General features: G+C 46.6%; 1 protein-coding gene across 2 annotated transcripts in view; it reads left to right on the top strand.

Annotated features, from left to right (window-relative positions):
- Nucleotides 1–13,444, top strand: part of Ropn1 (rhophilin associated tail protein 1) — a 28,442-nt gene that overhangs the window by 12,290 nt on the left and 2,708 nt on the right. For both annotated transcript variants that reach the window (XM_048454139.3, XM_048454140.3), the window contains exons 2-4: nt 4,089–4,216; nt 7,219–7,336; nt 8,512–8,673. In XM_048454139.3, coding sequence (XP_048310096.1) covers nt 4,101–4,216; nt 7,219–7,336; nt 8,512–8,673 — 396 coding nt within the window. In that variant the 5' untranslated portion in view covers nt 4,089–4,100. The remainder of the gene's footprint in view (nt 1–4,088; nt 4,217–7,218; nt 7,337–8,511; nt 8,674–13,444) is intronic.

Raw genomic sequence — 13,444 nt, 5'->3', positions numbered from 1 at the left:
ATTTACAGGGATGTTTTATTGTCGTGTATAACGGGGAAAGCCCTCTATGTGTGCCTGGTGGCAGGTGTTATGCATATAAGTTTAAGCACAAATAAAAAGGTACTGAAATCTGGAAGTTTACTGACTGTGCCAAACAGCATCCAAATATAATTTCAAATACTGTATGCTTGTGAATGGCTGTGCAGTTCGTATCACTGTAAACTGTTTACAACCATCTCTCTCGCTGCACACCTGCTCTCCATCTCAACAGCCACCGCGAGGAGCTCTGCTTCAGTGAGTAAGAGAGACAGGGCAGGAGTGGATACAAAACGTGTCCAACAATACTTGCTGCTACCCAGGTTTTCTAGGAAAGCTCAGGATGGTCTCAAGGTGAATTCTGGGGTTGAGTAGGGTTTGAATAAAAGAAAAGAAGGCCATCCGAGTGGCAGTAACTCCCCAAGGGAAAAGGAGAAACGAAGGTGTTTACTCTGCAAGTGTAATCCCTTAGGCAGTGGGCAGCAGACAGGGTTAGCAATAGTGGCAGGTAATAGGGAGTTTAGAATATGCACAGATCATGGAGAACCTCGACGGTCTGGGTCTGATCGCTGTTTAGTGAGCAGGGCTTTCTGGTCTACAAAAAGTAGTCAGGAAGATGGATGTGACCTGGGTAGGATGGACCAGAGATGGTATGTGGTAGCTCAGATGTAATTGCCCCCTCATGAGCTCATCCGGAGTGGCACTATTAGGAGGTGTGACTTTGTTGGAGTAGGTATGGATGGCCTTGTTGGAGGACATGTGTCACTTTGAGGGTGGGTTTTGAGGTCTCCTTTGCTCAAGATACTGCCCAATGGCACAGTCTACTTCCTGTTGCCTTCTGATCAAGATGTAGCCAGCACCATGTCTGCCTGTGTGCCCCGTGCTCCTCACCATGACGGTAATGGACTGAATCTCTGAAACTGTAAGCCGCCACCTCCGTTAAATGTCTTCCTTTCTAAGAGTTGCCGTGGTCATGGTGTCTCTTCCCAGCAATAGAAACCCCTTTTGTATCTCCCTGATGTCATCGTCTCCCACTCCGACCAGGGAAACTACCAAATTCTGAATTGGTATTTCTCACCCCTAGTCAGTATTACAATACTGAGAGGACTCTCTACTTTCCCCTGAGCACTGTGAGACCCATACTCCCCCATGGTGGTGTACTGCAAATTCTGGACTGGTGCTTATCACCCCTTATCATTATTATTATACTTATAAAATTTAGAGGATCCCAAACATTGCTCTGCTTTCCCCTGGGCACCGTGAAAGCCCCCCATGCTGAGGTATCTCCATACTCAGAATGGTCCTGTGATGGCAGCATCCATAGACTTTATCCTGATACAGGAAATCTTTCTCCTAAAGTGGTTTGCCTTGAAGTCTCTCTTAGCCATAGTGACATCTAAACCAGCATCTCAATCTGGTTGGTTGGTGGTTTGTGCCTTTTCACCTTCCACGGTTCTGTGTCTTTGCAGGCTTTTTCAGCTTTGACTGTGCCTAGAGTTTACATCAGATCTCTATATTTCATGGCATGTTTAAGGCTATTTCCTTTTATCATGGTTCGAGATAAGCATGGATTCTTCTCAACTGTCTTATTAGTCCACGTTTCCTAGGTTTCCTCCCCACCTCGTGTTTTGTCTTATTTTGAATTGATCAAGATGTTTTGGGTTTGGGGGATTTTGTTTGTTTGTTCTATGTGAAGGAGCATGGGGTGTACTTAAATTCTGCTTCTCCTTTTTACATACCCAGTGGTTACGTTTATAATCTTTCTTCTATATTAGCTTGTGAGAAGTATTAGTAAAATGTACACATAGTTGACATTTTATGAAGTCTAAAATTAAACGTCTTTATCCTCATCTTCCAAATAAATGAATAACTAAAAAGTGGTGGCATGACCAGGTGGTGGTGGTATGACCAGGCGGGGGTGGTGGTATGGCCAGGTGGTGGTGGTATGGCCAGGTGGTGGTGGTATGGCCAGGTGGTGGTGGTATGACCAGGTGGTGGTGGCATGACCAGGTGGTGGTGGCATGACCAGGTGGTGGTGGTATGACCAGGTGGTGGTGGCATGACCAGGTGGTGGTGGCGCACGCCTTTAATCCCAGCACTCAGGAGGCAAAGGCAGGCGGATCTCTGTGAGTTCGAAGCCAGCCTGGTCTACAGAACGAGTTCCAGGGAGAGACTCCAAAGTTACAGAGAAACCCTGTCTTAAAAACAAAACAAACCAAGGCCAGTTGACTGGAACTGAGCGAGTACGTGATCCAGCCAGATTTTCTGAATGTGGCCGGATTCTCTGAATAGGGCTGGTCCGGAGTCTTTCTGAAAAGCCATTGACAATGACACTGGGACTTGTTTCCTCTGCATATACTGGATTTCTGGGATCCAGTCTGTTTGGATGTTCACCTTCCTGGACCTGGAGGGAGGGGGGAGGAGCTTGAACTACCCACAGGGCAGGAAACCCTGACTGCTCTTAGGGATGGAGAGGGAGGAGGAGAGGGGATGGAGAGGGAGGAGGAGAGGGGATGGAGAGGGAGGAGGAGAGGGAGTGGGGGGGGAGTGGGAGGGGGTTGGGAGGAGGGGCGGAAATGGAGACTTTTGTATTTTAATAAACTTTGAGAAGAAATAAGATAAAATAAAAGTCTTATCTTGATACAAAAAAAAAAAAGTAGTGAAATGCCACCAACCTAAGACCACAGTTATTTATGGCCTTGGGGTTTCCCAAGTAGGCATTGTTGACATCAATCCAAATTTAGCTCTTTCGTGTGATGTCACCCTCTTGGGGCTGTTTTCTCTCCCCACAAAAATCTATGGAGCCCGCTCTCAGTGTGTGAATCTACACACAGCTGTTTCCAATCTGCGGTCTTACACTAAAGATGTTATCCTTTGTACCCACACCAAAGACGCTGTTCGTTGTGGGGTCTCAAGTGCAGGCCAGAAAGGGAGAGGGTCCTTTAGTTCAGTCGTTTCTTTTCGGTGGGCCAATCCCAGGTCTCTTCCCTCCTCGCACTGCCTTGTATAGCCTACATTCAAGTTCTTTCCAGCCACATTTGCCTCCGGGTCAGCTCAAAATCTTCATGTGTTCCCCCTTCTGGGCTCTCTTGTCACGTTCTTGATTTGGCAGCTGAAGATTTCTCTCTCTTAACTGCAAGCTCAGCAAGGCGGTATCCAAGGTGCTTACTGAGATCTGTCCGCCATCTAGGCATTTTGAAGCTGGGACAGCTTAATCTTGTGAGTCTACCTCCTTCCTTTGTTTGTTTGCATAGAGGAGCGTATTCCACCTGTAGACTCTCGTGTTTATAAAGCCTGGAACTTTGCACATGAAAATGTTAGAATAGACAAGAACACACAAATATAAAGAGTGTGATTCATCAGCTGACTGTTTAATAATGGCCTTGATTTGGAGAAGAGCTAGTGTCAGATCATAGAATAGGACTCGTGGAGCCAGCTTTGCACGGTTCTCATCCAGTGAAGTGTTGAAGGAACCCAGAAAGGCGTTCGTGATTCAGTGCTACATAAGCTGCTTTGTGTAACCCTGTCTTTTATTTTTGTGTGCGTGCATGAACACACACACACACACAAACACACACACTATATGTATGTAGGTTGAATTTTTTTCACAAAAAAGATTTGGGGATGACATATTAAGGAATGTTTTTGTTTATTTCTGCTGGCTTCTATTTTTTAAGTACTTATGTTTTTTCATGTAAAGGACATAATTATTTACAGCACAAAGGCGGTGGTGGCCCACGCCTTTAATCCCAGCACTCAAGAGGCAGAGACAGCAGATCTCTGTGAGTTCAAGGCCAACCTGGTCTACAAAAGCTAGTTCCAGGACAGCTAGAGCTGTATCACAGAGAAATCCTGCCTCGAAAAAGCAAAGACAAACAAAACAAAACATACAGCACATTGTAAAGATCAATACTCTACTTTCTAGACTGCGTATATCTTGTGAGCTAGCCTGTCATCCAAAACAAGTATTATATCGGGTCTGCGGGACCTCTTCTTCCAGACTGCTGCCTTACAGTTCGTGATGGCTGATGACTCAGATACAATTCCCGTGTTCTGTTTTGTTGTGCACTTAGGTGAAGCGATCAATGCCTCAGACAGACAAGCAAGTATGCATCCCACCGGAGCTTCCGGAACTGCTGAAGCAGTTTACCAAAGCTGCCATTCGAACCCAGCCTCCGGATCTCATCCAGTGGGCGGCCGAGTAAGTTGTTCCTATCAGAGGGCAGGGGTGAGGAAAGAGGGTTTGTGGGAAACTGAAGAGGTTGGCAAGCCCTCAGTCAGGCAATCAGGCTGTTAAGGAGCAGCTGAGTTTTAAAAATAAATGCATCAAACAGAGAGAGGATGGGACGCCCTTCCCTAAGCTCGTAGCATAAGAGAAAATAGGCCAAGTATCCTGGGATAAAGACTACCAGTTAATTTACTACGTCACGCTTAGCACACGACCACCTAGGTCATCCCTGCCTCACATCAGCTTGTCCTGGTTGGAAGGGGCCTGGGAATCTGGCTTGCAGCTCAACTCACCTTTCCTTGGTTTACGCCTCAACTTATTCTCTTCTCGCCGCTAGATGGCAGCAGTACACCTAGTGGGGCGGTGCGCCATCCCGCAGGGAGGAGGAGGAGGAGGTGGTCTCTCTCCAAGCTGGTTCCCTCTGATTAATGAAACACTTTCCTCCCATGGCTGTGGAAACTCAAATCGGTGCCAGAATAAAGACGCTTTGCGTCCCGTCTGGGGGGTGGGGTAGAGGGCCTGTTATTGATTTAAAAAAAAAACAAAACCAAAAAACCAAAAAACTAAAACTGATCCCTCCCCTCTGCGTGAAGATGTCCGTGGTCACACGACTTTCTGGGAAAGGAGGCAGAACTGGGTGACGAGGTCAAGTTGGGCTCTATGGTGTGTCTCTAGCACCCTTGCTCCTCGAAGGGCCCCTGGAGGCTGCTCAGTGGATGAACTTACTCAATGGGCTGACCTCACGGTAGCCGCTTCACATAGAAAACCTCTCAACTACGAAACTGCTACTTACACGTGCCTGCTGGAAACTGGGCAGCTTCGGTTCCTTGGGCTGGAAGCTAACAAGACGCTCCCAGGTCCTTTTCTTGCTGTTTTTCTTGCTGCTGGTTACTTCCTTAGCGGGGCCTCTGCGGGAAGATACCTCGGTCTGTGGAGGGAAAAGGCTTGAGGAAAGAGAATCTGAGTCTGTGGGGGTGCATCCAGCAGGTGGTGGAGACAAGCGGTGGAGCCCTTTCAGGAGGCAAAAGCTCCCTGGCTCCCAGGTTGAGCCAGGAGGAAGCCTTTTAGAAAGTAAAGCCCTGGTACTTTTAAATGACCTAAAGGGAGTCGCTTTGCTTAGTCATGACTCCTGTGTCGGTTTCTATTTTGAACTGTATGTATTGCCTCTAAGATTACACTTTAATGTCAGAAGACTAATTTCTTTTGGCATAGACAGATTTTCTATTATGCCATATGATTGCCTAAAACTCCATTTTATTGTTCTTGTGCTCCTCGGTTATCGGAAGAAAAATGACATTTCTTGATATTGTCCCTGACATTTATGGAGAATAACTTTCTACCGCTGTAGCCTGCTTGCTCCATATTGTGGTGTGATATATACACATTTTTTTTTAGAGATCTGTGCAAGATCAGTCTGTACTTAAACTCAATGAAAAAGAGCATGGCCTAAGAACATTCTGCATCCCATTTAGACACCAAAAGCACTCAACCACTCAATTTCTGTGGCTCCCAAACTTGTAGGGTTCCAGCACATGGAACGCCATCAGGTATCTCCAGGGTAAAATCAGTATTTAATTCATCACATGCAGGAATTTCCTCCCCTGTGCCCCAACAGTGTAGAAGCCAATTATCCCGGCATCAGCGGGGCAGATGCCAATTGGTCCTGCAGCAGGCTGTGTGAGAGCCTAAATCTCTCCAACCATAGCCATGGTATCACTCACTTGCAAATGGAACTCAGAGATTTAGAGGGCTGAGTGTACGGATGCGGCTTCATTTCCGCCAACTTCTAACCAATAACACAACTCAAATACTCTTCCTCCGAGAGGGCCAAGAGTGGCTCCACCCAGGTACATCTGCATAATGGGTGCTGTGGTAGTTCAGCCATTTCACCTCCCTCATCTGGTTGTAAAGTCAGAGGCCACAATCCCATTCTGGGTGTCCCATTGTATCCGCCCCCCCCCCCCAACACTGGTCTACCTCCAGAGAGTTCCCGGGTAAAGGCTCAAAAGCATCAAAGTGTTTCCACAGCTGAGAACCTCCAGCCAGGGACTAGAAGTTACTGTCTCCATCCACGTCTCTTTAGTCCTGCTTGTCTTGTGTCTCAGAGATGGGCAATAGTTAGCTCCGCCGTGTATATTGACCCTACAGAGGCCTTTTATAAAACACCCTCTGTATTTTATGCTACCTGCTTCTGAAGAAAGGAACGGAGTGAGGGCAGGAAGGGGTGGAGGTTTGTGGCTCAGGGATAGGATGAGTTTGATGGGCACAGACCCTGGCATCTTGTTGCTCACGTCCTCTCCCTGTGGCAGGCGGCTTATTTCCATATCATGCCAGTCTTGAAATAGAACCTGACCTATCTTTCACATCACCCGCAAATCAAGTCCATCCCACAAAGCTGCAACACACGGCAGCCATATTTAGCTAAGTTCTGAGGGAAGAGAGAAGGGGTGCCTTGTACGCACCCTATCAGCACCGTATCAGGTTATTCTATCCCCTCCTTGACGTGCCTTACCGCCCTTCTCCCCTTCACTGAGGTCCCGTGCCGGCCTCACTCACCCTTGGAACATTCTATCTGCTCTTATTTTCATAGAAGCACCTTCTCCCCACCTACCAAACACACACATACAGATATCCTATCAATGTCCTAGGATCTCCATTTGTCTATGCATGCGAATAAAATACTAAGAAGGGCTGGGAGGGGTGATTGAACATGCCTCAAGTGATGGCTTGCCAAAGTTTTCTTGATTGTTCCCCGTTATTCTTAGAGAAAAGAAAACCTTTTCATTCTCTAAGTGTTCTTCATTCCTTAAAGTGGAAATAACACAGACTTTGTCCGTATGCGAACCAACTAAAATACTGGTTTTTTAACTACTCACTTCCTCCAAAAGAAAAAGGAAAGAAAACTAAATAGTTAAACTAACTATTCAGGGGTCCCTGGAGCCTGGGAGCCTTCCTCTATTCCCTTTTCTCTTCAGGTATTTTGGGGCCATGTCCCGTGGAGAGATGCCTCCAGTGAGAGAGAGGTCTGAGCAAGTCACTTTGTCCAACTGGGCTGAGCTGACACCCGAGCTGTTGAAGGTCCTGCATTCTCGGGTATGGAGAATTCACGGATGGTGTGGAGACTGAATGGGTTAGGCACAGGTTACCTGTACTTCCGTCAGGCAGGTAGCCATCAGCACTACCCCAAAGTTTACTAAAGCCTGGACTGAAAGGGCTTCCTTCAGAGAAACAGGAATCAGTATGTAAGAAACTGATGGCTGGGTTGTCTCCTGGGATCATCACAGGTTTCCCCCAAATCTGGAATGCTATTTAGGGGCTCAGTGGAATGAGTGCTGCCTAGCCTAGAGATAGTAACTCCCCGGGCTCCTCAGCATCTCCCTGATGGATCCAGACCATGAGAGGCCTCGCACAGTCTGGAGAGGAAGTGCAGACTACTTTCCCCACCGTGCAGGTGCAGGCACAGCCCAGCCTTCAGGCCGAAGCATGCCAATCCCCACACATTCTCCTAGGAGTTGACCTGTGGTGGAAAAGGAGGGACTAGCTTGAGAAAACTGGTGGTTTGTCCAGTTCCCAGGATCTGGTTGAGCAGCACGATGCCCCACATTAGGGGAGGCTTGGGTGACCGAGGACCCACTGGAGCTTGGGTTCCACAGTTCCAACATTTCCCTGGACTCAGAGGCCCTGGCAAAGGGTTGGGACACTTACTGGGGCATCTGCACCCTCACCGTGCCATTAGCTAACTGCCACCCATCCTTTTCCGTCCGCTTTCTAACTGCCAAGTTTTCTGTGGAGTGAACATGGCAGAGCTCTCAAGTTCCTGGACCTAACAATGTTAGACATCCATGCTAAACCCTATAGGTCAGCCATAGGGTACCACATATCACTCTTTCAGAGACAGGAGGGATATACCTGAAACTCTGCAGAGAACCCTGTGTAGTCTGGGAGAGACAATGTCATTCTTGATTCATTAAAGGTCTCAGGCAAGCCTCTGTCGACCTGCCTGCCTTACACAGGCAACCCAAGAACAAAACTAGAGACCATAAAGGCATCATTTACAAATGGAATGTACAAATGGAATGGAGCTCTTTACCATAATTCTGAGGTCTGGAATTTAAAAATATTAAAACTGTGTCACAGCCTCGCAAAGACAACTGTCCAGTGGGATCCTCTGGCCTCTCCAGCTCCCCACCCTCCTCCTAGTGCTGGGAGAACTCAGAGCATCTTGCCTGAGGTGCTCACGTGTCTCTTGTGTGTCCTCTGTCCTGAAGGTTGCTGGCCGACTGATCATCCACGCAGATGAGCTGGCCCAGATGTGGAAGGTGCTGAATCTCCCAACAGATCTGTTTAACAGTGTGATGAACGTGGGTCGCTTCACAGAGGAGATCGAGTGGCTCAAGTTTTTAGCCCTTGCGTGTAGCTCTCTCGGAGTTGTAAGTGAGCTTTGGTTGTGTGCCTGCACCGTGTCTCCCAGGGCAGAGGGTTGGCATGACTCAGCACATTGGTGTGCCTGTACTGTGTCTCCCAGGGCGGAGAGTTGGTAAGGCTCAGCACATTGGTGTGGGTAAAGCTCTGGATTCGGTTCTCAATATGCAAATGACAAACTTTGAAATGTCCCATAACTTTTCTCTGGGCCTGAGAGGACAGTGCATCTGCTCCCTTTCAGCTCCCCAGGGATGGTGAAAAGAAAAACTGCCTTTTGTGCCTTCTTCTGCTCTCTGAATTAGGTCATTTCCAGGCTCAGTGATCAGAACCAAGAGGTGTAGGGAAAAGATGGGGCAGCTCTCACCAGGCTCTGCAGAGAGCTGGCCAAGTTTGGCTTCAGGTTTTTTGTGACTTTTAACCATTGCCCTCAGATGAAGTTTTAGTCTGTTCTTCGTTCATGACTTCTAGCTGTATGATAAGTTGTGTTTACTTGTGGGGTCTAGATACCTGGAAGCCATGCTGGTGGCGACCTTAAAGGGATGTTCAGTCTTATAGAAAACGACTGGCAAACACAAGACATAAGAGTCAGAAAAAGAGAAAGCAAAGAGGATTGGAAACATTTTTTTTAAAGGGACAGGGGAAAAAAGGGTATTGATTTCTAGAATCATAATCTTGGAGAGGGGAAGTTCATACCGACTCAGGCCTTTTCCAAATTAGTTTGAAAATTGGAAAAGTCATTTTTCCTGTTTTGATAGAAGGAAATGCTGAAGCCAGCTTTTATGTGCATTTTAAAATGAGGTGGCATCTAGGTGGACTCACTCTCATTAGTCACTGATAATGAACCAAAATGAATCAGAAATGTTTTTATGAAAGTGAGCCTTTGCTAATTTCTAAAGCCCTGAGATACATGTAAAAGTCAATTAGGAGATCATTGCCTCCACACAAGCCAACAAGGATGAAAAAGGAACTTGGCTCTCTCAGCACAGCCAGGCACGATCTTGGTCTTTCTTTTCGAATGTGCTCCGAACACGTACTTGGCATTTTTGTTTCGGTGTAAATTTAGCAGGAATATTGTAATCCAACTTTTCCCGTGGGTTTCCCCTGCAACCGATTCATAATCATTTCTCCAGAGAGGAGGAAAGAGAGGAATATTTGTGGGGGTTTTTTCATTGTTTTTCATAGAAACATTACATAATGAATAAATGACTATTCTCCAAGGGCAGGCAGTGGGGTGGGGGTGTAAACCTAGCAGGGCAAATGAGCTGTCAACCAGGATGAAGCTCACATTTCTTGGGGGAAGAACCTCAAGGAGTGAAAGAAATCACAAAAGAAAACTACTTTAAAATACACACATTTTATTAAAGTCTCATACGTCTACACTTTATTATCAAGATGCTCTGAGATTCTCTTTCTCTGTTAATTCTGACCTTGATCTACCTCATCTTCAAAGGATAGAGTAGGAACTGAGTAGATCTGATCCGATCTTAGCTCTTAGATTGGTGCCGTAAATGAAACCGCCTCCAGGGTTTCTGGGGTTCCTCATGCTCTTCTCCAAAGTAGCAATGCAGTACTTTAGGAAAGGGCTGCTCTGGGATGAAAGGGTGTGGCCTCTTTAGGCCCTCTGGTCTTCACTGCACCTGTAGCTTAGGCTTTTGCATCTCTTGGTTTGGTCAAAGCATCATAATGGTCCCCACTAGCCCATCTCAGGTTTCCCTGGTGTTGCGCTCCCCACCCCCCGACCCCGCTGGTGTTTTCTGTGCATTGTCCTCATCTGCTCCCTGGCTTTGGTGTGTGAGATGGCTGAGTCATCTTCATGTCCCCATACCTCACAGTAGCCTGGGGGTGACTTTGGAAAGCCACAACTCCTTTTCTGCTTTGCACATCACATACCTGGGAGCCATGTGCCTGCCTCCCAAACTTGGAGGAAGCCAGGAGGTGAGCTGTATTTTTCTCCATCTCTTCCAAAACAAGGATGTTGGATCAAGTGTTCTATAGGGTCCAAACTTTCTGTCCCATTTATCTGCTTCCACCAAAACAGCCTCATGCCCTTCATTGTGCCCATCAACACGCAGGAGTGAAGCCGGCCTGAAAGTATAGTCTATACCAAAGGTGCCTGTGGACCCAGGAAAATACCTACACCCGATTATGTCATGCTGGAGCTTAATTGTGGGGCTGCTCCATGCTGTAAGCAGTCAGCTTGTGTTCCCTGAACTCATGTGTTGAAATTTTGCAGGGAGTGGGGCCTGAAGTCAAAAGAGTGCAGTCCTCAGTAACAGGGACTGGACAGTCTGTCTTATAAATGGGGATTGGAGGTGGTTGTTTGCCCCTTCCACCCTGAGAGACTACAGTAAGAAATCACCACCTAAGAAAAGCAGGTCGCTATCAGCCCTCGATCTTGAACTTCTTCACCCTGGTCTAGACTGTGAGGAACTTACACACATGCTCATGTGCACATGCCCACACACAGACACATAACCAAAAATAAAATATTTTCTAAGTAACAGGCCCTTAGAATTTAGAGGTCGAAAACACCTAGTTGCTCGCAAGGGCTGGGACAACTTACCACAGACTGGGTGGTTTACACAACAAAAAAGTATTGTCTTACCTTCGTGGAGGCCAGACAGTTCAAGGTGGTGATGTTAGCAGGTGGTTTCTTCTGAAGCCTCCTCTGCTGGCGTCTGAGGACTTCCTCCTCCCATGTCAGAGCCTGTACATTCTCTCCTACCATCCCTGCCACACGCTACACAGCAGTCATGCCAAGCTAAGGTCCACCCTGCTCATCTCGCTGCAATTTAATTTGCTTTTTAACGTTTATGGTGGGTGGCATTTTGTCTTGGTATTCTGCTTTCTGACAGCAGGGCACTATATCACTCCAGATGGCCTTGGACTGTCTGTCCATCCTCCTGCCTCAGCTTCCTGAGTGCTTCAACTACAGGTGTTCACCATTTTATTCAGTTCTCATTAATCCTTGAAATTCTGAAATTCTGGGACCTAAGAACTTGAGTGGAGGATAGTTCAGCCTGTTAATAGCACCCCCAAAAGAGGACAGCACAGGAAGTAGGGGGGACAGAATTATATTAGGAAATACTGTGGGCAGAATTATGCAGCTCAGTACACACACACCACACATGCTTACAAATACTCTCCAAACCACTTTCATCTGACACTTAGGCCTTCCCCACCTACTGACAGCCTCACACACGCATCTTGCTATCCGACCCCCCCACCCCATGTTACAGAAGACATGAAACAGGAGACTGACCTGTTTCAAAGCTGTAAACCTCAGTAGTTTTTTGACACTTAGGGTTTATCATATTTAAACTGTTACATGTTAAAGATCCTATTTTATATAATGTGTGTTAAATGGATATACAAATTAACTATTAACTCAAGATGCATAGTAATTAATTAGGGCAAAAGACCTTTAAAAATCATTGCCATTCAGTAAAACCGTCTCTAGGAAGATGAGCCAAGTTTATTCACATCCTCTTAGGCCTCACAGTAAAAGAAGCACCATCCAGACAGTCCTTGCCTTCTAGGAGGGGATGGGAGCTGAACATCCACGAAACTTCTCTGGCCAGTCATGTAAGGACGTATGGCAGCTGCTTAATCATCTAGGACACTTAGCTCACCACTCAGGACTAATTCTCGTCTGAGCCCTGGAGGATGTATCTTTACATTGGCAGCTTTAGCCAACCAGCAAAGTGTGTGTGTGTGTGTGTGTGTGTGCGCGCGCGCGCGCAAAAATAGGTCATTTTCCTGATACTGTGATAAATCTCTGACCAAAGACAATTTGGGGAGGAAAAGAATTACTTTGCTTTATACTTCCATGTCCACAGCCCATCACTGAAGGAAGTAAATGCAGGAAAACAAGCAGAAACCAGGGGAGAATGCTGTTTACTGGACGGCTACTCATTATTGATGTCAGGAGCTTTCTTACACAGTCCAAGGCATCCTGCCTGGGGATGGTGCCTCCACAGTAGACTGTGCCCTCCCTCCGACACCAATTCGTCATAAAACAGATATGCCCACAAGCCAATCTGATCAAAGCGATTTCTCTATTGAGATTCCCTCTTCTAGGTAGCGCTAGGCTGTGTCAAGTTGACAATAAGAACTAACCAGGACTATTAGATGGTTTTACTTAAGTGGATCCTCATGAAGAATGGGTGTTTATCTTGTGGGCCTCCTATCTCTTTAGAAATGGTACACTTCCCTGAACTCTCTCCTATTATGGACTTTGCCCCAGGTGTGTATGTGTGTGTGTGTGTGTGTGTGTGTGTGTGTGTGTGGTGTGGTGTATGTGTGTGTCTGATATTTATTATATATATTTATATAGGTAGGTAGGGAGAGAGAGAGCGAGCTCTACACTTTAGGAGATAAAGTTGGAAGCTAATAAATATTTCTAATTTTCTTTTCTTTTTTCATTTTGCTCACTATGCATGTGTGCATGTGCACAGGGTCAGAGGCCAGGTTGCAGGAGTTGGTTCTCGTCTAGGAAAAACTGGAAATAATAAGTTGATGTCTCAAAGGACCCTCTAAACTTTCTTAGGAAATGCTAAGTTACACAGAACAGAATTTAGCTAAGGAGCACTCGGTTCTCTTATCAGGGAGAGCAGGATTCTGCTCCTGGTTGATACCTACCTGGGAAGGGCAGCCTGGGCTGGCTTGAGATAACTGTAATATTTTACACTGTAAATCTCCCCACTTGTCCAAGCATCAAGCCTTGGAGCATGTTTAATTACTCGCAATGTAACCGGGGACTGTGTAACTGTGTAACTG

Source organism: Myodes glareolus, chromosome 2, assembly GCF_982192425.1.
Source record: "Myodes glareolus chromosome 2, mMyoGla1.1, whole genome shotgun sequence".
NCBI lineage: Eukaryota > Metazoa > Chordata > Mammalia > Rodentia > Cricetidae > Myodes > Myodes glareolus.
Note: the sequence above shows the minus strand (reverse complement) of the source record. Positions and strands in the feature narration are given on the sequence as shown.